This window comes from Oncorhynchus kisutch, linkage group LG16, assembly GCF_002021735.2.
Source record: "Oncorhynchus kisutch isolate 150728-3 linkage group LG16, Okis_V2, whole genome shotgun sequence".
In the NCBI taxonomy this organism is placed as follows: Eukaryota; Metazoa; Chordata; class Actinopteri; order Salmoniformes; family Salmonidae; genus Oncorhynchus; species Oncorhynchus kisutch.
The window spans coordinates 10,919,460-10,945,352 of NC_034189.2; the positions used below are offsets into that span (position 1 = coordinate 10,919,460).

The window sequence follows — 25,893 nt, forward strand, 5'->3', positions numbered from 1 at the left end:
AAACTAGGAAGAGTCTTGGTGGTTCCAAACTTCTTTCACTTAAGAATGATGGAGGCCACTGTGATCTTGGGGACCTTCAATGCTGCATAATTATGTTTTGGTACCCATCCCCAGATCTGTGCCTCAACACAATCCTGTCTCGGAGCTCTACGGACCATTCCTTCAACCTCATGGCTTGATTCTTTTCTCTGACTTGCACTGTCAACTGTGGGACCTTATATAGACAGGTGTGTGCTTTTCAGAATCATGTCCAATCAACTGAATTTACCACAGGTCCATTTGGAGTCTCATAGCAAACGGTCTGAATACTTATGCAAATAAAGTATTTCTGTTTTTATTTGATATACATTTGCAAAAATGTTTAAAAAAAACTGTTTTCGAGTATTGTTTGTCGATTGATGAGGATAAATTAAATTATTTTATATATTTTATAATAAGGCTGTTAGGTTGCAAAATGTGGAAAAAGTCAAGAAGCCAGAATTTATCCCAATGTACTGTACATACCTATTGATATGGTCCATACAGCTGCTATCTTCATCATGGCCTTGGTTCTAGAGTTGAAGCGGCTGTGTTCAATGGGATTCCTTATAGCCACATATCGATCCAGAGATATGGCACACAGATGCATAATAGACGATGTGGAGAAGAGGACGTCCAGGTAGATCCAGATAGGACACAGAGCACTGGGCAGGGGCCACGCATAGTCTGGATGGAGAGAGAGAGGGAGAGGAGGGGGAAGAGAGAGGGGGAGAGGAGGGGAGAGAGAGAGGGGGAGAGGAGGGGAGAGAGAGAGAGAGAGAGAGAGAGAGAGAGAGAGAGAGAGAGAGAGAGAGAGAGAGAGAGAGAGAGAGAGGGAAGAGGGGGAGTGAGGGGGGAGAGGTAGAGGGGGAGAGAGGGGGAGAGGAGGGGGGAACGAGAGAGAGAGAGAAGGAGAGAGAGAGAGAAGGGGGGGAGGAGGGGAGAGAGAGGGAGGGATGGGGGAGAGAGAGAGGGAGAGAGAGAGAGGAAGAGGGGGAGCGAGGGGGAGAGGAGGGGAGAGAGGGGGAGAGAAGAGGCAGAGAAAGAAGTTGAGGGGGAGAGAGAAAGGAAGAGGAGGGAGAGAGAGGTTGAAGGGCAGGTTAGATATATACAGGTATATCTGGATAGGACACCGAGCACTAGGCGGTGAAAGAGAGAGAGCAGGAGGGATAGCTGAGACACAAAGATAACTTCTTTTAGATACAGATGGCCTCAAGGGACTTTCCCATTTTCTCCTCCTCTCCCTCTCTTCCTCTCCTCCTACGCTCCCCCTCTCTTCCTCTCCTCCTACGCTCCCCCTCTCCTCCTACGCTCCCCCTCTCTTCCTCTCCTCCCATCATCACTCTTTCTTTCTTTCATTCCTGGTTTCAGAGCTCAAGCATTCCAATTCTGTTTTACAGCTGAATGGGAATCAAGGAGAACCTAATGGTGTGACAAGTGTGTGTGAGACTGTGCAGTGGTGCCTGTGCCTATACCTGACCACTATGGTGCCCTCAATAGTCTCAACTTACTGTTGTGAGATAGGATATTGGAATACACAAAGTGCAATTTTGAAATCTGGAAGCACATCAGCAGTTTTACTTATTTTACGTCAGTCAGTGACAGTCGATCAATTAACCAACATTTAATAGTCTAGCATATAAACCTTGTAACATTTAAGTCTAGCATATAAACCTTGTAATATTTTATAGATTGCTAGGTAAAATAGTCTAGCATATAAACCTTGTAACATTTTATAGTCTAGCATATAAACCTTGTAACATTTTATAGTCTAGCATATAAACCTTGTAACATGTAATAGTCTAGCATATAAACCTTGTAACATTTTATAGTCTAGCATATAAACCTTGTAACATGTAATAGTCTAGCATATAAACCTTGTAACATTTTATAGTCTAGTATATAAACCTTGTAACATTTTATAGTCTAGCATATAAACCTTGTAACATTTTATAGTCTAGCATATAAACCTTGTAACATTAATGGCCAAATTACTGATCGGGCAGGCAAAGGCACGTGCCCAGGGGCCCTGACCTCCAGGGGCCCTGACCTCCAGGGGCCTGACCTCCAGGGGCCCTGACCTCCAGGGGCCCTGACCTCTCACCTCTCACTCACATACCAACCAAATCTCGCTTAGTTCAACCAAAATTGAACTAAACCTTGTAACATTAATGGCCAAATTACTGATCGGGCAGGCAAAGGCACGTGCCCAGGGGCCCTGACCTCCAGGGGCCCTGACCTCCAGGGGCCTGACCTCCAGGGGCCCTGACCTCCAGGGGCCTGACCTCCAGGGGCACTGACCTCCAGGGGCCCTGACCTCCAGGGGCCTGACCTCCAGGGGCCCTGACCTCCAGGGGCCTGACCTCCAGGGGCCCTGATCTCCAGGGGCCTGACCTCCAGGGGCCCTGATCTCCAGGGGCCTGACCTCCAGGGGCCCTGACCTCCAGGGGCCTGACCTCCAGGGGCCCTGATCTCCAGGGGCCTGACCTCCAGGGGCCCTGATCTCCAGGGGCCTGACCTCCAGGGGCCCTGACCTCCAGGGGCCTGACCTCCAGGGGCCTGACCTCCAGGGGCCCTGACCTCCAGGGGCCCTGACCTGGAGTTCTGAGTGGGATTATGGGGATAAGAGGTGATGATCTTCTATTCTCTGGATTATAATGCACAGCTGTTGTTTGAGATAAACCACACAGAGGGGGAGAAATAAAGCCCCTTAAATTGAATTGAATTGCGAGAGAGAGAGAGAGACATGGACACACAGTGCTAGAGATGACAAGGGACAGATTATGCTATGAGAACACACACACACGCAAATATAAATGAATATACTGTACATGCCCGAGTTCTCAAATAAACACCTGTATAATGGGATATCCCTGTTTAAGTACATTTAAATAAAAACTAAATAAAAAACTATATTTATTTAATTGCATTTAAAAGGTTCATGCATGATGAAACATGTTACCGATGTACTTAATCACCTACCTCTCTCTCATCCCTCTTTGTCTCTCTCTCTGTCTGCCTTCCTCACTAATTTATTCCTCTAAAATATACATTTTCCCTCCAGTTCATCCCTCTCCCTCTGACCAGTCCCTTCCATTTGACCAATCACCGCATTATTACCGCATAAAACTGACCAATCACCGCATGATTACAGCATAAAACTGACCAATCACCGCATGATTACAGCATAAAACTGACCAATCACAGCATGATTACCGCATAAAACTGACCAATCACAGCACCTTCACTACATAACCTTGTCAGCCCGTTTTCGTGACAAATAGGACATCAGTGCATATTGCCATGCAAAATGCCAGAATTAGAGCAAGTGTTTTTGACTGCAAATGTCTGATAAAAAAAAAACTAGCAACTCAGAGAAATCCTGGAGGGACTGTGACATACAGATAACTACCAAAATGAAGGAAACCCCAGCATCTTAATACAGTAAGTAAGTGCCAAAATGAAGGAAACCCCCGCATCCTAATACAGTAAATAACTGCCAAAATGAAGGAAAACCCAGCATCTTAATACAGTAGGTAACTGCCAAAATGAAGGAAACCCCAGCATCTTAATACAGTAGGTAACTGCCAAAATGAAGGAAACCCCAGCATCTTAATACAGTAGGTAACTGCCAAAATGAAGGAAACCCATAGCATCTTAATACAGTAGGTAACTTCCAAAATGAAGGAAACCCCAGCATCTTAATACAGTAGGTAACTGCCAAAATGAAGGAAACCCCAGCATCTTAATACAGTAGGTAACTGACAAAATGAAGGAAACCCCAGCATCTTAATACAGTAGGTAACTGCCAAAACGAAGGAAACCCCAGCATCTTAACTTCTTACGTCGAGCAATCCCGTATCCAGGAGCGTAATTATATCCTCAAGCTCATTACCATAACGCAACGTTAACTATTCATGAAAATCGCAAATGAAATGAAATAAATATATTGGCTCACAAGCTTAGCCTTTTGTTAACAACACTGTCACCTCAGATTTTCAAAATATGCTTTTCAACCATAGATACATAAGCATTTGTGTAAGAGTATTGATAGCTAGCATAGCATTAAGCCTAGCATTCAGCAGGCAACATTTTCACAAAAACAAGAAAAGCATTCAAATAAAATAATTTACCTTTGAAGAACTTCGGATGTTTTCAATGAGGAGACTCTCAGTTAGATAGCAAATGTTCAGTCTTTCCAAAAATATTATTTGTGTAGGAGAAATCGCTCCGTTTTGTTCATCACGTTTGTCTAAGAAAACCCCCCGAAAATTCAGTCATTACAACGCCAAACTTTTTTCCAAATTAACTCCATAATATCAACAGAAACATGGCAAACATTGTTTAGAATCAATCCTCAAGGTGTTTTTCACATATCTATTCGATGATAAGTCATTCGTGGCAGTTGGGTTTCTCCTCTGACGCAAATGGAAAAATACACGCAGCTGGAGATGACGCAATAATTGCAACGGAGGACACCAAGCGAGCACCTGGTAAATGTAGTCTCTTATGGTCAATCTTCCAATGATTTGCCTACAAATACGTCACAATGCTGCAGACACCTTGGGGAAACGACAGAAACTGTAGGCTCATTCCTTGCACATTCACAGCCATATAAGGAGACATTGGAACACAGCAGAAATCCTGGAGGGACTGTGACATACAGATAACTACCAAAATGAAGGAAACCGCAGCATCTTAATACAGTAAGTAACTGCCAAAATGAAGGAAACCCCCGCATCCTAATACAGTAAATAACTGCCAAAATGAAGGAAACCCCAGCATCTTAATACAGTAGGTAACTGCCAAAATGAAGGAAACCCCAGCATCTTAATACAGTAGGTAACTGCCAAAATGAAGGAAACCCCCAGCATCTTAATACAGTAGGTAACTTCCAAAATGAAGGAAACCCCAGCATCTTAATACAGTAGGTAACTGCCAAAATGAAGGAAACCCCAGCATCTTAATACAGTAGGTAACTGCCAAAATGAAGGAAACCCCAGCATCTTAATACAGTAGGTAACTGCCAAAATGAAGGAAACCCCCAGCATCTTAATACAGTAGGTAACTTCCAAAATGAAGGAAACCCCAGCATCTTAATACAGTAGGTAACTGCCAAAATGAAGGAAACCCCAGCATCTTAATACAGTAGGTAACTGCCAAAATGAAGGAAACCCCAGCATCTTAATACAGTAGGTAACTGCCAAAACGAAGGAAACCCCAGCATCTTAACTTCTTACGTCGAGCAATCCCGTATCCAGGAGCGTAATTATATCCTCAAGCTCATTACCATAACGCAACGTTAACTATTCATGAAAATCGCAAATGAAATGAAATAAATATATTGGCTCACAAGCTTAGCCTTTTGTTAACAACACTGTCACCTCAGATTTTCAAAATATGCTTTTCAACCATAGATACATAAGCATTTGTGTAAGAGTATTGATAGCTAGCATAGCATTAAGCCTAGCATTCAGCAGGCAACATTTTCACAAAAACAAGAAAAGCATTCAAATAAAATCATTTACCTTTGAAGAACTTCGGATGTTTTCAATGAGGAGACTCTCAGTTAGATAGCAAATGTTCAGTCTTTCCAAAAATATTATTTGTGTAGGAGAAATCGCTCCGTTTTGTTCATCACGTTTGTCTAAGAAAACCCCCCGAAAATTCAGTCATTACAACGCCAAACTTTTTTCCAAATTAACTCCATAATATCAACAGAAACATGGCAAACATTGTTTAGAATCAATCCTCAAGGTGTTTTTCACATATCTATTCGATGATAAGTCATTCGTGGCAGTTGGGTTTCTCCTCTGACGCAAATGGAAAAATACACACAGCTGGAGATGACGCAATAATTGCAACGGAGGACACCAAGCGAGCACCTGGTAAATGTAGTCTCTTATGGTCAATCTTCCAATGATTTGCCTACAAATACGTCACAATGCTGCAGACACCTTGGGGAAACGACAGAAAGTGTAGGCTCATTCCTTGCGCATTCACAGCCATATAAGGAGACATTGGAACACAGCGCCTTCAAAATCTGGGGCATTTCCTGTTTGAAATTTCATCTTGGTTTTGCCTGTAGCATCAGTTCTGTGGCACTCACATATAATATCTTTGCAGTTTTGGAAACGTCAGAGTGTTTTCTTTCCGAAGCTGTCAATTATATGCATAGTCGAGCATCTTTTCGTGACAAAATATCTTGTTTAAAACGGGAAAGTTTTTTTATCCATAAATTAAAAGAGAAGAAGTTAATAGGGCGTTGGGCTACCACGAGCCAGAACAACTCCGTTGCATCTTGGCATAGATTCTACAAGTGTCTGGAACTGTATAGGAGGGATGCAACACCGTTTTTCAACATCATTTGGTGTTCAACTACGTTGAGATTTGGTGACTGAGACACACACACACACACATTTCCCTCCAGATAATAGATTGATCCAGTTGGAAACAATAGCAGGGTTCACAGAGGAGCTGATAACGTTTAACCAAGCATAGTATTGGTGAATTATATTAATCATACATTGACTGCATCCATCTATTCTGCCAACAATACCGCACTAAACATAATGGAATTTTGAGTCAAACAGAACATTTTTAAACCTCTTATGAAGTTGGTTTTGAGGCAAAAACTGTCAATTTGATATTTTGGACTGATATTCTGACTGTCGGTTTGTTTCATACCTGCTTAGTAGTTAAAACAGTGTCAGTTCCACTTTAACATGGGATATCTTTGCGTTTCTATGTCTGTAATATACACAGTTCCAGAGCCGTGTGTAAATTAAAGGTTTTATTATTTATTATTATCAAGCGCCAAGCTTCAACTATATCTGACACGATGGGAGATGTCCAGCAGTGTGTGTGTGTGTTCAATGTGGTGTTTTCCAGGCGGAGATAATCGGCCAATAGGGTTGATTGAGTCGGCCTCCAAGGTCACACTGTTTGTGTGTGTAGATGTGTGTGTGTGTTCCTAAGTGTGTGTGTGTGTGTGTGTTTGTGTGTCACCAAGGCGGTGTTTAGAGGCGGGGATCGTGTTGATTGAGTTGGCCTCCAAGGTCACACTGTTTGATGATGTGTGTGTGTGGATGTGTGTGATTGTGTTCCTCAGTGTGTGTGTGTGTGTGTGTGTGTGTGTGTGTGTGTGTGTGTGTGCCTGTGTGTGTGTTCGTGCCTGTGTGTGTGTGTGCCCGTGTGTGTGTGTGTGCCTGTGTGTGTGTGTGCCTGTGTGTGCCTGTGTGTGTGTGTGCCTGTGTGTGTGTGTGTGCCTGTGTGTGTGTGTCTGTGTGTAAAAGCATCTTTCCAATTTTCCTTAAAGTGCAAGTGAAGATAATAAGTAATTGATCCTTTTGAAAACGGCTTATGTGGCATCGATATGAGTCAGAAACATTTATTCTAATATATATTATTTACAGAAAACTCATTCAACTATTTAATGAAGTTGTGTGGAGAAAGGACTGCGGCGGGGGGATACTTCTCCCGTGGGCAAAGAAACTCAAGAGGGGTGATGAAATTAATTAACAGTAATTTTGATCCGAATTTGCAAATTGTTCAAACAGATCCTCAAGGTAGATGGATGATTTTAAATACGTTATTGGACCATAAACAGATTTGTCTCACTAACTTCTTTGGGGAAGGGAGCAGTATTGGGTGTGGATGAAAAACATGCCCAAATTAAGCTGCCTGCTACTCAGCCGTAAAAGCTAGAATATGCATATAATTAGTAAATTTGGATATAAAACACTCCGAAGTTTCTAAAACTGCTTGAATGTTGTCTGTGAGTTTAACAGAACTCATATGGCAGGCAAAAACCTGATAAAAAAAACTACCAGGAAGTGGGAAATCTGAGGTTTCTAGTTTTTCAACTAGAAGAAGATACTGTGGGTTATTAGTTATGTTTCACTTCCCAAGGCTTCAACTAGATGTCAACAGTGTTTAGAACCTGTTTTGAGGATTCTAATCTAAAGGAGGGGCTCATAAGGGCTCTTTGAGTGAGCGGTCTGGCAGAGTGCCACAGCCTCGGTCTGGCGCGCTCACGTGAAAGGTAGCTACGTTCCACTTCATTTGTACAGACAAAGGAATTGTCCGGTTGGTACATTAATGTTAAGTTTTATGTTAAAAACATCCTAAAGATTGATTCTTAGGTTGGCATGTTTCTACAGGCTGTAACGGACCCTTTTTAACTTTTCGTCCGACGTTCGGCGCAACCTGAACGTGCTTTTGGATTTGTTTTATGGTGGAACTGGGATTCCTGGGAGTGCATTCTGATGATGATCATCAAAGGTAAGTGAATATTTAAAATGCTATTTCTGAGTAAAGTTGACTACCCAATATGGCGGGCTGCTTTTGTTGTCTAAAGGCTGTACTCAGATTATTGCATGGTTTGCTTTCTCCGTAAAGTTTTTTTGAAATCTGACACAGCGGTTGTATTAAGGAGAAGTTTATCTAAAGTTCCATGTATAATAGTTGTATCTTTATCAATGTTTATTATGACTATTTCTGTCATTTGATGTGGCTCTCTGCACAATCACCACATGTTTTAGAACTACTGAACGTAACGAGCCAATGTAAACTCAGATTTTTTTTATATAAATATGATCTTCATCAAACAAAACATAACATGAAGTCCTATGAGTGTCATCTGATGAAGATCATCAAAGGTTAGTGATTAATTTAATCTCTATTTCTGCTTTTTGTGACTCTTTGGCTGGAAAAAATGGCTGTGTTTTTCTGTGGCTTGGTGGTGACCTAACATAATAATTTGTGGTGCTTTCGCTGTAAATCCTTTTTGAAATCAGACACTGTGGCTGGATTAATGAGAATTTTATCCTTAAAATGGTGTAAAATACTATTATGCTTGAGGAATTTTAATTATGAGATTTTTGTTGTTTTGAATTTGGCGCCCTGCACTTTCACTGGCTGTTGTGGGGGGGTTCCGCTAGCGGAACGGGGTTACCAGTCCTAGACAGGTTAATCTATACGGTCCAAAAAACGATGATCCAAGCTTCTTTGAAAATATATATAATAATATATCAAGCCTACAATAAGCAGTTATTGTCTGGTTGAAATATTATCTAATATTATTTAGGCCAAAAACAACCTGAGGATTGAATATAAACATCGTTTGACATGTTCCTATGAACTTTATGGATACAATTTGGACTTTTTGTCTGCCTGCTGTGACTGCGTTTGAGTCTGTGGATTACTGAAGAAAACGCGTGAACAAAACTGAGGGTTTCGGATATAAAGAGAGACTTTATCAAACAAAAGGAACATTTATTGAATAAATGAATGTCTTCTGAGTGCAACCATATGAAGATCATCAAAGGTAAGTGATTTATTTTATCTCTATTTCTGACTTGTGTAACTCTTCTACTTGACTGGTTACTGTTTGTAATGATTTGTCTGCTGGGCTATGTTCTCAAATAATTGTAAGGTATGCTTTCGCCGTAAAGCCTTTTTGTAATCTGACACCGTCGTTGGATTCACAAGAAGATCATCTTTAAACCTATGTAAAATAGTTGTATCTTTTCAGAATTTTTATAATGAGTATTTCTGTATTTGAATTTGGCGCTCTGCAATCTCACTGGATGTTGGCCAGGTGGGACGCTAGCCTCCCACATACCCTAGAGACCTTTCTCCTCCCCTTCATCTACACTGATTGAAGTGGATTTAACAAGTGACATCAATAAGGGATCATAGCTTTCACCTGGATTCACCTGGTCCGTCTATGTCATGGAAAGAGCAGCTGTCCTTTATGTTTTGTATACTCAGAGTATACATGATCGAAATGAATTGAAAGCATTAAATGAGACCATTAAAACATGTACAACATGAAGATATTGTACCATTTGTACTGTATAATTTATTGAGGGTCCTTTACTAGTCCCGCAGATGGGCTATCCAAAGTTAAACCAATTTTGCCACGGTTGCACACCGGCCGGCTGAAGCTAATTGGCTAAAGAAGTTGGCTAGCTTGCTACACTGTTACAAATTATCTAGAAGGGAAAGTGACTATAACTGTGTACTGTTTTGGCAGTGTGAATGTCCAAACGTTTCCCACGTTCAAACACACACACAAGAGACACGACATCAAAGCACGCCCCCAAAGATCCAAATATCGTTCTCAGTGGCATTGCCTAATGAAGAGAATTGAAACCAAGTCTAAATCAGGAAGTTCAGCCTCCATTTAAAGCGTGATGTTGTCATCTCTCTCTCTCCCTCTCTCTCTCTCTCTCTCTCCATCTCTCTCTCTCTCTCTCTCTCTCCATCTCTCTCTCTCTCTCTCTCTCCATCTCTCTCTCTCTCTATCTCTCTCTCTCTCTCCCCCCCCCTCTCTCTCTCGTTCCCCCCTCTCCATCTCTCTCTCTCTCTCTCTCTCTCTCTCTCCCTCTCTCTCCCCCCCCCCTCTCTCTCTCTCTCTCTCTCTCTCTCTCCCCCTCTCTCTCTCTCTCCCCCTCTCTCTCTCTCTCTCTCTCCCCCTCCCTCCCTCCCTCCCTCCCTCCCTGAGTCTGTGGATGCATATCAGCCTGTAGTGTGTCTCTAAGAGTATCAATATAATCAATATTACTGCTCTTCGCTACCTTGTGTGTAATATATTACCAGTTAACAAGATAAATGACAGAAGAAAACCACTGGGAAAAGACTTTAGAGTGCTAATGATATTATATATTTTATTATTATATATTAATGATATTATATATTTTATTATTATATATTAATGATATTATATATATTATTATTATATATTAATGATATTATATATATTATTATTATATATTAATGATATTATATATATTATTATATATTAATGATATTATATATATTATTATATATTAATGATATTATATATTTTATTATATATTAATGATATTATATATTTTATTATATATTAATGATATTATATATATTATTATATATTAATGATATTATATATATTATTATTATATATTAATGATATTATGGGCTGGAAATCCAACTCCATCATTCATTTAAGTTAACACAACTTGTTTACAATCATTTTAATGATCATTTCACTGGTAAAGTGGAATGACACTGAACAGTGAATCATCACATTTGTGTATTGAAGATCTGATAATGAAAGATAAGAATTGCCGTTTTGAATTCGGTCAAGTTTGTGTGGAAGAGGTGGAAAAACTATTGTTATCTATCAATAACGATCAGCCACCTGATATAGACAACATAGATGAGAAACTATTGTTATCCATCAATAATGATCAGCCACCTGATATAGACAACATAGATGAGAAACTATTGTTATCCATCAATAATGATCAGCCACCTGCTATAGACAACATAGATGAGAAACTATTGTTATCCATCAATAACGATAAGCCACCTGATATAGACAACATAGATGAGAAACTATTGTTATCCATCAATAATGATCAGCCACCTGATATAGACAACATAGATGAGAAACTATTGAGAATGGTAGCAGACTGTATTGCCACCATGTCTTTAACTGAAGCCTGAAAGGAGTGTGTCCACAGGTGGGGAAGGAAGCTAAAGTAATTCCACTACCTAAACATAGTAAAGCCCCCTTTGCTGGCTCTAACAGCCGACCAATCAGTTTCCTGCCTGTTCTTAGTAAACTTGACTGAGAGAATTGTATTTGAACAAATACAATGTAATTTTATAGAGAACAAATTAAGTACTGACTTTCTGCATGCATATAGAGAAAGGCACACCACTTGCACTGCACTGACTCAGATGACTGATGATTGGCTAAAATAAATGGATAATAAGATGATAGTTGGAGCTGTTTTGTTAGATTTCAGTGCAGCCTTTGATGTTATTGAAAAAGACTCACTTGTCACGGCTTTACATCCCCTACTATCACATGGTTGGAAAGTTTTTTTTAATCCAGTAGAACCCAGAGAGTCTTCTTCAATGGAAGCTTCTCTAACATCAGATATGTACAGTGAGGTGTCCATCAGGGAGGTTGCCTCGGGCCGTTACTCTTCTCTATTTTAACAAATGATCTGCCACTTGTCTTTCAAGAAGATACAATGACTATGTATGCTTATGATTGTACACTATACACATCAGCACCTACAGCCAGTGAGCTCACTGAGACTCTTAGCAAGGAGTTACAGTCAGTATCAGAATGGGTCATTAACAATACACTGGTCTTAAATACATCGAAAACCAAAAGCATTGTATTTGGTTCAAAACATTCTCTAAGACCTAAACCTCAACTGGAGTTGTAGATAAAAGGGTGTGACTATTGAACAAGTTGAAGAAGCTGAACTCCCAGGAGTAACATTGGATGGTGAGTTATCATGGTCAAGTCATATTGACAAAGATGTTGTGAAGACGGGGAGAGGTATGTCTGTAACAAACATATATTCTGTGTTTTTTGACACAAAGATCAACAGTTGTTCAGGATCTTGTCCCATCATCTGTCCAGTAATATGGTCAGGTGCAACAAAGAAAGACCTTGCAAAGCTGCAGCTGGCTCAAAACCAAGCAGCACGCTTTGCCCTTAACAGAAAGCACATCATCCTTGTCCATCCGTGTCCACATCACCGAGAAACTTTCATGGTCCAAACACACCAAGACAGTCGTGAAGAGGAGCACGACAACACTTTTCCCCCCTCAGGAGACTGAAAAGAATTGGCATGGGTCCCCAGATCCTCAAAAAGTTCTGAAGCTGCACCATCGAGAGCATCCTGACCGGTTGCATCACTGCCTGGTATGACAACTGCTTGGCGCTACAGAGGGTTGTGCGCACGGCCCAGTACATTACTGGGGCCAAGCTTCCTGCCACCCAGAACCTCTACACTAGACGGTGTCAGAAGAAACACCCAAAATGTGTCTCCAGTCACCCAAGTCATAGACTGTTCTCTCTGCTAACACACGGCAAGCGGTACCGGAGCGCCAAGTCTAGGACCAAAAGGCTCCTTAACAGCTTCTACCCCCAAGCCATAAAACTGCTGAACAATTAATCAAATGGCCACCCAGACTATTTACATTTGTTTATACACTGCTGCTACTCGCTGTTTATTATCTATGCATTGTCACTTCACCCCTACCTACAAGTACAAATGACTTTGATAGCCTACACATTGACTCAGTACCGGTACCCCCTGTATATAGCCTCCACACTGACTCTGTACTGGTACCCCCTGTATATAGCCTCCACACTGACTCAGTACCGGTACCCCCTGTATATAGCCTCCACACTGACTCTGTACTGGTACCCCCTGTATATAGCCTCCACACTGACTCAGTACCGGTACCCCCTGTATATAGCCTCCACACTGACTCTGTACTGGTACCCCCTGTATATAGCCTCCACACTGACTCAGTACCGGTACCCCCTGTATATAGCCTCCACACTGACTCTGTACTGGTACCCCCTGTATATAGTCTCCACACTGACTCTGTACTGGTACCCCCTGTATATAGCCTCCACACTGACTCAGTACCGGTACCCCCTGTATATAGCCTCCACACTGACTCTGTACTGGTACCCCCTGTATATAGTCTCCACACTGACTCTGTACTGGTACCCCCTGTATATAGCCTCCACACTGACTCAGTCCCGGTACCCCCCCCTGTATATAGCCTCCACACTGACTCGGTACCGGTACCCCCTGTATATATCCTCCACACTGACTCGGTACCGGTACCCCCTGTATATAGCCTCCACACTGACTAAGTACCGGTACCCCCTGTATATAGCCTCCACACTGACTCAGTACCGGTACCCCCCTGTATATAGCCTCCACACTGACTCAGTACCGGTACCCCCTGTATATAGCCTCCACACTGACTCAGTACCGGTACCCCCTGTATATAGCCTCCACACTGACTCAGTACCGGTACCCCCTGTATATAGCCTCCACACTGACTCAGTACCGGTACCCCCTGTATATAGCCTCCACACTGACTCAGTACCGGTACCCCCTGTATATAGCCTCCACACTGACTCAGTACCGGTACCCCCTGTATATAGCCTCCACACTGACTCAGTACCGGTACCCCCTGTATATAGCCTCCACACTGACTCAGTACCGGTACCCCCGCTATATAGCCTCCACACTGACTCAGTACCGGTACCCCCTGTATATAGCCTCCACACTGACTCAGTACCGGTACACCCGCTATATAGCCTCCACACTGACTCAGTACCGGTACCCCCCTGTATATAGCCTCCACACTGACTCAGTACCGGTACCCCGCTATATAGCCTCCACACTGACTCAGTACCGGTACCCCCTGTATATAGCCTCCACACTGACTCAGTACCGGTACCCCCTGTATATAGCCTCCACACTGACTCAGTACCGGTACCCCCTGTATATAGCCTCCACACTGACTCAGTACCGGTAGCCCCTGTATATAGCCTCCACACTGACTCAGTACCGGTACCCCCTGTATATAGCCTCCACACTGACTCGGTACCGGTACCCCCTGTATATAGCCTCCACACTGACTCAGTACCGGTACCCCCTGTATATAGCCTCCACACTGACTCGGTACCGGTACCCCCTGTATATAGCCTCCACACTGACTCGGTACCGGTACCCCCTGTATATATCCTCCACACTGACTCGGTACCGGTACCCCCTGTATATAGCCTCCACACTGACTCGGTACCGGTACCCCCTGTATATATCCTCCACACTGACTCCGGTACCGGTAACCCCTGTATATAGCCTCCATACTGACTCGGTACCGGTACCCCCTGTATATATCCTCCACACTGACTCGGTACCGGTAACCCCTGTATATAGCCTCCACACTGACTCGGTACCGGTACCCCCTGTATATAGCCTCCACACTGACTCAGTACCGGTACCCCCTGTCTATAGCCTCCACACTGACTCAGTACCGGTACCCCCTGTATATAGCCTCCACACTGACTCAGTACCGGTACCCCCTTGTCTATAGCCTCCACACTGACTCAGTACCGGTACCCCCTGTATATAGCCTCCACACTGACTCAGTACCGGTACCCCCTGTATATAGCCTCCACACTGACTCAGTACCGGTACCCCCTGTATATAGCCTCCACACTGACTCAGTACCGGTACCCCCTGTATATAGCCTCCACACTGACTCAGTACCGGTACCCCCTGTATATAGCCTCCACACTGACTCAGTACCGGTACCCCCTGTATATAGCCTCCACACTGACTCAGTACCGGTACCCCCTGTATATAGCCTCCACACTGACTCAGTACCGGTACCCCCTGTATATAGCCTCCACACTGACTCAGTACCGGTACCCCCTGTATATAGCCTCCACACTGACTCAGTACCGGTACCCCCTGTATATAGCCTCCACACTGACTCAGTACCGGTACCCCCTGTATATAGCCTCCACACTGACTCAGTACCGGTACCCCCTGTATATAGCCTCCACACTGACTCAGTACCGGTACCCCTGTATATAGCCTCCACACTGACTCAGTACCGGTACCCCCTGTATATAGCCTCCACACTGACTCAGTACCGGTACCCCCTGTATATAGCCTCCACACTGACTCAGTACCGGTACCCCCTGTACTATATCCTCCACACTGACTCAGTACCGGTACCCCCCTGTATATAGCCTCACCACTGACTCAGTACCGGTACCCCCTGTATTAGTCTCCACCACTGACTCAGTACCGGTACCGGTACACTGACTCAGTCGGTACCCCCTGTATATAGCCTCCACACTGATCAGTACCGGTACCACCCTGTATATAGCCTCCACATTGACTCTGTACCGGTACCCCCTGTATATAGCCTCCACATTGACTCAGTACCGGTACCCCCTGTATATATCCTCCACACTGACCCTCAGTACCGGTACCCCCTGTATATTAGCCTCCCACACTGACTCAGTACCGGGTACCCCCTGTATATAGCCTCCACACTGACTCAGTACCGGTACCCCCTGTATATAGCCTCCACACTGACTCAGTACCGGTACCCCCTGTATATAGCCTCCACACTGACTCAGTACCGGTACCCCCTGTATATAGCCTCCACACTGACTCAGTACCGGTACCCCCTGTATATAGCCTCCACATTGACTCTGTACTGGTACCACCTGTATATATCCTCATTATTTTTTCGGATGACTGCCTTGCCTGGTTCACCAATTACTTTGCAGACAGAGTTCAGTGTGTCAAAACGGAGGGCATGCTGTCCGGTCCTCTGGCAGTCTCTATGGGGGTGCCACAGGGTTCAATTCTCGGGCCGACTCTTTTCTCTGTGTATATCAATGATGTTGCTCTTGCTGCGGGCGATTCCCTGATCCACCTCTACGCAGACGACACCATTCTATATACTTTCGGCCCGTCTTTGGACACTGTGCTATCTAACCTCCAAACAAGCTTCAATGCCATACAACACTCCTTCCGTGGCCTCCAACTGCTCTTAAACGCTAGTAAAACCAAATGCATGCTTTTCAACCGGTCGCTGCCTGCACCTGCATGCCCGACTAGCATCACCACCCTGGATGGTTCCGACCTAGAATATGTGGACGTCTATAAGTACCTAGGTGTCTGGCTAGACTGCAAACTCTCCTTCCAGACTCATATCAAACATCTCCAATCGAAAATCAAATCAAGAGTCGGCTTTCTATTCCGCAACAAAGCCTCCTTCACTCAAGCCGCCAAGCTTACCCTAGTAAAACTGACTATCCTACCGATCCTCGACTTCGGCGATGTCATCTACAAAATGGCTTCCAACACTCTACTCAGCAAACTGGATGCAGTCTATCACAGTGCCATCCGTTTTGTCACTAAAGCACCTTATACTACCCACCACTGCGACTTGTATGCTCTAGTCGGCTGGCCCTCGCTACATATTCGTCGCCAGACCCACTGGCTCCAGGTCATCTACAAGTCTATGCTAGGTAAAGCTCCGCCTTATCTCAGCTCACTGGTCACGATGGCAACACTCATCCGTAGCACGCGCTCCAGCAGGTGTATCTCACTGATCATCCCTAAAGCCAACACCTCATTTGGCCGCCTTTCGTTCCAGTACTCTGCTGCCTGTGACTGGAACGAATTGCAAAAATCGCTGAAGTTGGAGACTTTCATCTCCCTCACCAACTTCAAACATCAGCTATCTGAGCAGCTAACCGATCGCTGCAGCTGTACATAGTCTATTGGTAAATAGCCCACCCTTTTCACCTACCTCATCCCCGTACTGTTTTTATTTATTTACTTTTCTGCTCTTCTGCACACCAATATCTCTACCTGTACATGACCATCTGATCTTTTATCACTCCAGTGTTAATCTGCAAAATTGTAATTATTTGCCTACCTCCTCATGCCTTTTGCACACATTGTATATAGACCCCCCCTTCGTTTTCTACTGTGTTATTGACTTGTTAATTGTTTACTCCATGTGTAACTCTTTGTTGTATGCTCACACTGCTATGCTTTATCTTGGCCAGGTCGCAGTTGCAAATGAGAACTTGTTCTCAACTAGCCTACCTGGTTAAATAAAGGTGTTCTCAACTAGCCTACCTGGTTAAATAAAGGTGTTCTCAACTAGCCTACCTGGTTAAATAAAGGTGTTCTCAACTAGCCTACCTGGTTAAATAAAGGTGTTCTCAACTAGCCTACCTGGTTAAATAAAGGTGTTCTCAACTAGCCTACCTGGTTAAATAAAGGTGAAATAAAAAAATAAATAAAAAAAAATTGTTATTTTATTGTGTTAGTTTTGATTATTTTTTTCTTTCGTTTATTTGGTAAATATTTTCTTAAGTCTTCCTTGAGCTGCACTGTTAGTTAAGGGCTTGTCAGTCAGCATTTCACAGTAAGGTTGTTCTCAGCGCATGTGACTAATAAAGTTTGTTTTGATTTGAACGTGCATGATAGTCTTTCATGGTTGAGGGTTGAGGAGAAACTAACTGCTTCTCTCCTAGTCTTTTTAAGAAACATTTGTGTATTGAAAAATGCTGAACGACTTGTACAATCTATTTGCATACATTCAAAACAGACATAGATACCCCACCAGACAGGCCACTATGGGTTTCTTCACCAAAACAAAAACAGGCTTAATGCGTCGCTTAATTATGTATAGAGCCATGTCACGGTGGAATGCTCTGTCACCAGAGGCAAAAAACAAGTTTAGCTTTAAAAACAGCACCTCTCCTCTCTCTGAAGTTCTAATTTAAATATAACAATATTACTATGTATATAACTGTATGAATATGTATGTAATCATTTTGGTGTATTTCCATAACTATAATTTTCTTATTTGTATTTAATGTAATATCTGATGTTGTACTCTGTCATGTGTTTATATGCTTTATTTGGACACCAGGAAGAGTAGATGCTGCATGTGCCAATGTGAATCCTAATAAACGAACCTACACAGTGTGTGTGTGTACAACCACCTGTCACACACAGACACACACTGTGAACTCTCTTTGTCCCTCCATTTGTTCAGACAGAAACATAATTTCCTAATTAAAGTCATTATTTAATCAAGGCTTTGGCTGAGTGGCTGAGCAGAGAGAGAAAGACGCATGCACACACACACACACACACACACACACACACACACATTTTAGTAATCAGCCATGTAAGACCATTTAATATGGATGATGGGATAACACACATCTGCCTGGGTCATTGCAGGATGAGCTGTGTGTGTGTGTGTGTGTGTGTATGTGTGTGTGTGTGTGTGTGTTAGGGGTGTCTGCAGGACATGGTACAGTGGTTAACATCAATATGCTATGAAGCCCTTATGGCTACCGGAGCGCCAAGTCTAAGACCAAAAGACTCCTTAACAGCTTCTACCCCCAGGTCATAAGACTGCTGAATTACTAAACTAATCAAATGGCCACTACCCCCTTTGTTTTTACACTGATGCTACTTGCTTTTTATTATCTATGCATAGTCACTTTGCAAATGAGCTCGATTAACCTGCACTCCCGCATATTGACACGGTACCAGCCTGAATTGAGCCTCGTTATTGTTATTTACATTTATTGTTTTACTTTTGATTGATTAGATTTACTTTAGTTTATTGAGTAAATATTTTATTAACTCTATTTCTTGAACTGAATTGTTGGTTAAGGATTTGTAATAAGCAGTTCACGGTCTGAACCTGTTGTATCGGCGCATGTGACAAATAAAATATAATTTAATTTGTTTTGTTTTTCAATTAAAGTGGTAGCAGGTGGATTGCAATGCTGTATGTGTCTGTGTTTCAGTGTGTGTGTTACAAGACATAGTGTGTGTGTGTGTGTGTGTGTGTGTGTGTGTGTGTGTGTGTGTGTGTGTGTGTGTGTGTGTGTGTGTGTGTGCGTTCTGTTCTCCCATAGCTCCCACACTACCATCTTAGGTACATTATCCATCCTAGATACATTATCCATCCTGGATACATTATCCATCCAACAGGTAGATAGATAGACAGAGATAGACAGACAGAGAGAGAGCGAGAGAGAGGGGGGGACGAGAGAGAGAGAGAAACATAGAGAGAAACAGACATAAACAGAGAGAAACAGGGAGAGACTAACAGACAGAAACAAGAGAGAGAAATGGAGGGAGAGAAAACAAGAGAGAGAAATAGAGGGAGAGAAAACGAGAGAGAAACTCAGGGAGAGAAAACGAGAGAGAAACTCAGGGAGAGAAAACGAGAGAGAAACACAGGGAGAGAAAACGAGAGAGAAACACAGGGAGAGAAAATGAGAGAGAGAAATAGAGGGAGAGAAAATGAGAGAGAAACTCAGGGAGAGAAAATGAGAGAGAAACACAGGGAGAGAAAATGAGAGAGAAACACAGGGAGAGAAAACGAGAGAGAAACACAGGGAGAGAAAATGAGAGAGAAACTCAGGGAGAGAAAATGAGAGAGAAACACAGGGAGAGAAACGAGAGAGAAACACAGGGAGAGAAAACGAGAGAGAAACACAGGGAGAGAAAACGAGAGAGAAACACAGGGAGAGAAAACGAGAGAGAAACACAGGGAGAGAAAACGAGAGAGAAACACAGGGAGAGAAAACGAGAGAGAAACACAGGGAGAGAAAACGAGAGAGAAACTCAGGGAGAGAAAACGAGAGAGAAACTCAGGGAGAGGAACAGAGACCATTGATTAATATTGTTACTGACTGTCCCATTGACAATCTACGCTTTGGCAATATGTACATTCTTACGTCATGCCAATAAAGCAACAGAGAGAGAGAGACAGACAGTACAGAAATAACAATCCTATATCCCAAAGTGACACCAACACCTTAATGCACTCACAGAGACAGAGACAGTTTACACAGACTACACTAACAGAATGTTTAGACAGGGTACCTAACACTAACATAATGTTTAGACAGGGTACCTAACACTAACATAATGTTTAGACAGGGTACATAACACTAACATAATGTTTAGACAGGGTACATAACACTAACAGAATGTTTAGACCGGGTACATAACACTAACATAATGTTTAGACCGGGTACATAACACTAACATCATGTTTAGACAGGGTACATAACACCAACATAATGTTTAGACATGGTACATAACACTAACATAATGTTTAGACATGGTACATAACACTACCATAATGTTTAGACAGGGTACATAACACGAACATAATGTTTAGACAGGGTACATAACACTAACATAATGTTTAGACAGGGTACATAACACTAACATAATGTTTAGACCGGGTACATAACACTAACATCATGTTTAGACAGGGTACATAACACTAACATAATGTTTAGACATAGTACATAACACTAACATAATGTTTAGACAGGGTACATAACACTAACATAATGTTTAGACAGGGTACATAACACAAACATAATGTTTAGACAGGGTACATAACACTAACATAATGTTTAGACAGGGTACTCATAGACCATTGAGCACTACAACCTGACATACTGTAGCACCCCAAGTCTAGCAGCTAGTTGGGCCACCAGGTAATCCTTCAACACACATGTACATGTGCTATGTCACTCATATAGTCCTACAGAGGCAGACACACAGACAGAGAGAAACAGACAGAGACAGAGACAGAGAGAGGGAGAGAGAGAGAGATCTCTCTGCCTCTCTCTGTATCTACTTCACTTGCTTTGGCAATGTTAACATATGTTTCCCATGCCAGTGAAACCTATTGAATTGAATTGAGAGAAAGAAAAACAGACAGAGATACTGAGAGAAACAGAGAGAAATACAGAGAGAGAGAGAGAGACAGGGGGATACTGAGAAAGACAGAGAGACAGACAGCAAGAGACACAGACAGACAGAGAGATACAGAGAGAGACACAGACAGGGAGATACAGAGAGAGACACAGAGAGAGAGAGAGAGAGAGAGAGAGAGAGAGAGAGAGAGAGAGAGAGAGAGAGAGAGAGAGAAAATTGGAAAACACTAAACAAACAACAACACGAAGAATTATTTATCCAAAATGGAGATGTATGGGTAAACCACTTCTCCAATCGTTTTGGCTCTATAACAAAGAATAATGAGGAAAAAGATATACATGATCAAATACAGATCTTAGAATCAACTATTAAAGACTACCAGAACCCACTGGATTCTCCAATTACATTGAAAGAGTTACAGGACAAAATAAAAACCCTCCAACCCAAAAAGGCCTGTGGTGTTGATGGTATCCTCAATGAAATGATCAAATATACAGACAACAAATTCCAATTGGCTATACTAAAACTCTTTAACATCATCCTTAGCTCTGGCATCTTCCCCATTATTTGGAACCAATGACTGATCACCCCAATCAACAAAAGTGGAGACAAATTTGACCCCAATAACTACCGTGGAATATGCGTCAACAGTAACCTTGGGAAAATCTTCTGCATTATCATTAACAGCAGACTCGTACATTTCCTCAATGAAAACACTGTACTCAGCAAATGTCAAATTGGCTTTTTACCAAATTACCGTACAACAGACCATGTATTCACCCTGCACACCCTAATTGACAACCAAACAAACCAACACAAAGGCAAAGTCTTCTCATGCTTTGTTGATTTCAAAAAAGCCTTAGAGTCAATTTGGCATGAGGGTCTGCTATACAAACTGATGGAAAGTGGTGTTGGGGGGTAAAGCATACGACATTATAAAATCCATGTACACAAACAACAAGTGTGCGGTTAAAATTTGCAAAAAACACACACATTTCTTCACACAGGGTCGTGGGGTGAGACAGGGATGCAGCTTGAGCCCCACCCTCTTCAACATATATATCAACGAATTGGCGCGGGCACTAGAAAAGTCTGCAGCACCCGGTCTCACCCTACTAGAATCCGAAGTCAAATGTCTGCTGTTTGCTGATGATCTGGTGCTTCTGTCACCAACCAAGGAGGGCCTACAGCAGCACCTAGATCTTATGCACAGATTCTGTCAGACCTGGGCCCTGACAGTAAATCTCAGTAAGACCAAAATAATGGTGTTCCAAAAAAGGTCCAGTCACCAGGACCACAAATACAAATTCCATCTAGACACTGTTGCCCTAGAGCACACAAAAAATATATACATACCTTGGCCTAAACCTCAGCGCCACAGGTAACTTCCACAAAGCTGTGAACGATCTGAGAGACAAGGCAAGAAGGGCATCCTATGCCATCAAAAGGAACATCAATTTCAACATACCAATTAGGATCAGTCATAGAGCCCATTGCCCTTTATGGTTGCGAGGTCTGGGGTCCGCTCACCAACCAAGACTTCACAAAATGGGACAAACACCAAATTGAGACTCTGCACGCAGAATTCTGCAAAAATATCCTCCGTGCACAACGTAGAACACCAAATAATGCATGCAGAGCAGAATTAGGCCGATACCCACTAATTGTCAAAATCCAGAAAAGAGCCGTTAAATTCTATAACCACCTAAAAGGAAGCGATTCCCAAACCTTCCATAACAAAGCCATCACCTACAGAGAGATGAACCTGGAGAAGAGTCCCCTAAGCAAGTTGGTCCTGGGGCTCTGTTCACAAACACAAACACACCCTACAGAGGACAGCAACACCCCCCAGGACAGCAACACAATTAGACCCAACCAAATCATGAGAAAACAAAAAGATAATTACTTGACACATTGGAAAGAATTAACAAAAAGACAGAGCAAACTAGAATGCTATTTGGCCCTACACAGAGAGTACACAGCGGCAGAATACCTGACCACTGTGACTGACCCAAAATTAAGGAAAGCTTAAGAGAGAGAGAGAGAGAGACACAGACAGACAGACAGACAGACAGACAGACAGACAGACAGACAGACAGACAGACAGACAGACAGACAGACAGACAGACAGACAGACAGACAGACAGACAGACAGACAGACAGACAGACAGACAGACAGGGGGATACTGAGAGAGACACAGACAGTCAGAGAGTTACAGAGAGAGACACAGACAGACAGTTGACAGTTGACACACAACAGAGTACTCCCAAGTCTAACATTTAGCAGGGCCACCACAGGTAATCCTCCAACAGACTGATCTGTTTTGACTAGGCAAAGGATCACATCCTAATGTAGCCTAATGCTTTTGGCTGAGATTAAGAGATATGGCTAGGGTAACGGCCTTTACTCACCCACACTGCGTCCAAGTATTGACGGAAGTTGGTTTGACACATTGACAAGGAGAGCAAGCTAGCTAACTTACGATGTTAGTTAGCTTAGCCATCTAACTAAAATCTCATTGGTTGAAGAGTTGTTCCAACTTCAAAAGCACTTCAATCTCGCATTTACAAATCCCCCAACTGGAAAATACGAGATGGACCAAGGACAATGTGAATGTACCATCAGATGAGAGAGATAGGGGGTTATGGGCATTGTAGTCCTTCTTTACCATATAGTACAGTGGTTATGGGTATTGTAGTCCTTCTCTGCCATATAGTACAGGGGTTATGGGTATTGTAGTCCTTTACCATACAGTACGTGGGTATTGGGTATTGTAGTCCTTCTTTACCGTATAGTACAGGGGTTCTAGGCATTGTAGTCCTCTTTACCATATAGTACAGGGGTTATGGGTATTGTAGTCCTTTAGCATATATTACAGGGATTATGGGTATTGTAGTCCTTCTAACCATCTATTACAGGGATTCTCAAGTACTATTTGAGAAGGTCTGGTCACACAAACTTCCTAGGTGTCCAAGGTCCGGATGGATATTGTCATTTATCGGCCTAGTAACAAACCCCCACCTCACAACCCATGGCACGCCAAACTGTTCACACACCACTTGTTGGCGCAGAGAAAATGTTGCAGTTTTAAAGCTCATTTCCTGCAGTTCGACATACGTGTGTGTTTATATGATACCAGGGGTCGAATCCCGACCCAGTCCCCCCCCCCCAACAAAAAAAATACTCGGGACCGGGGTTCTGGGTCCAGATCCGGACCGCAGCCCACCAGTGAGTATGGGGGATATAGTATATAGATCAGTGATATAGGCATCACTAGTATCCCCACCAGTGAGTATGGGGGATATAGTATATAGATCAGTGATATAGGCATCACTAGTATCCCCACCAGTGAGTATGGGGGATATAGTATATAGATCAGTGATATAGGCATCATTAGTATCCCCACCAGTGAGTATGGGGGATATAGTATATAGATCAGTGATGTAGGCATCCCTAGTATCCCCACCAGTGAGTATGGGGGATATAGTATATAGATCAGTGATGTAGGCATCACTAGTATCCCCACCAGTGAGTGTGGGGGATATAATATATAGATCAGTGATATAGGCATCACTAGTATCCCCACCAGTGAGTATGGGGGATATAGTATATAGATCAGTGATGTAGGCATCACTAGTATCCCCACCAGTGAGTATGGGGGATATAGTATATAGATCAGTGATATAGGCATCACTAGTATCCCCACCAGTGAGTATGGGGGATATAGTATATAGATCAGTGACGTAGGCATCACTAGTATCCCCACCAGTGAGTATGGGGGATATAGTATATAGATCAGTGATGTAGGCATCACTAGTATCCCCACCAGTGAGTGTGGGGGATATAGGCATCACCAGTATCCCCACCAGCATGTCTATGTGTACTGTAGTTTCCCCATGATAAGGGCTGATGGGTTTTAAAGTCAGGTAAGGGGTTGAAGTAGTTGTACTCACCATAGAGTATGTTGATCAGTGATATAGGCATCACTAGTATCCCCACCAGCATGTCTATGGGTACTGTAGTTTCCCCATGATTAGGGCTGATGGGTTTTAAAGTCAGGTAAGGGGTTGAAGTAGTTGTACTCACCATAGAGTATGTTGATCAGTGATATAGGCATCACCAGTATCCCCACCAGCATGTCGGCCACGGCCAACGACCTCAGGAAGAAGTTTGTAGCATTCTGAAGCTTCTTCTCTAGTGAGACGGCCAGAATCACCAGGATGTTTCCGCCCACCGTCAGCGCGATGATGACTAGGATGAGAAGCGCCGGCCAGTTCTTCTCCTTCAAAATACAACCAAACTTGATTTGTATAGCTAGCACCATAGAAATAGAATGACTAGAATGGTCCGTACAGGTGCATCAAAGCAGGGACCGAGAGACTGAAAAACAGCTTCTATCTCAAGGCCATCAGACTGTTAAACAGCCACCACTAACATTGAGTGGCTGCTGCCATACATTTAAAAAATGTATCACTAGCCACTTTAAACAATGCCACTTAATATAATGTTTACATACCCTACATTACTCATCTCATATGTATATACTGTACTCTATACCATCTACTGCATCTTGACTATGCCGTTCTGTACCATCACTCATTCATATATCTTTATGTACATATTCTTTATCCCTTTACACTTGTGTGTATAAGGTAGTAGTTGTGGAATTGTTAGGTTAGATTACTCGTTGGTTATTACTGCATTGTCGGAACTAGAAGCACAAGCATTTCGCTACAC

The 25,893-nt window shown here is 42.9% G+C and overlaps 1 protein-coding gene across 1 annotated transcript in view; it reads right to left on the minus strand.

Annotated features, from left to right (window-relative positions):
- The window catches only part of LOC109881685 (5-hydroxytryptamine receptor 2C), a 281,372-nt gene that overhangs the window by 15,350 nt on the left and 240,129 nt on the right, over window positions 1-25,893 (minus strand). The window contains exons 5-6 of the mRNA XM_031791781.1: window positions 25,243-25,438; window positions 505-705 (exon numbers count right to left, since the gene is read on the minus strand). Coding sequence (XP_031647641.1) covers window positions 505-705; window positions 25,243-25,438 — 397 coding nt within the window. The remainder of the gene's footprint in view (window positions 1-504; window positions 706-25,242; window positions 25,439-25,893) is intronic.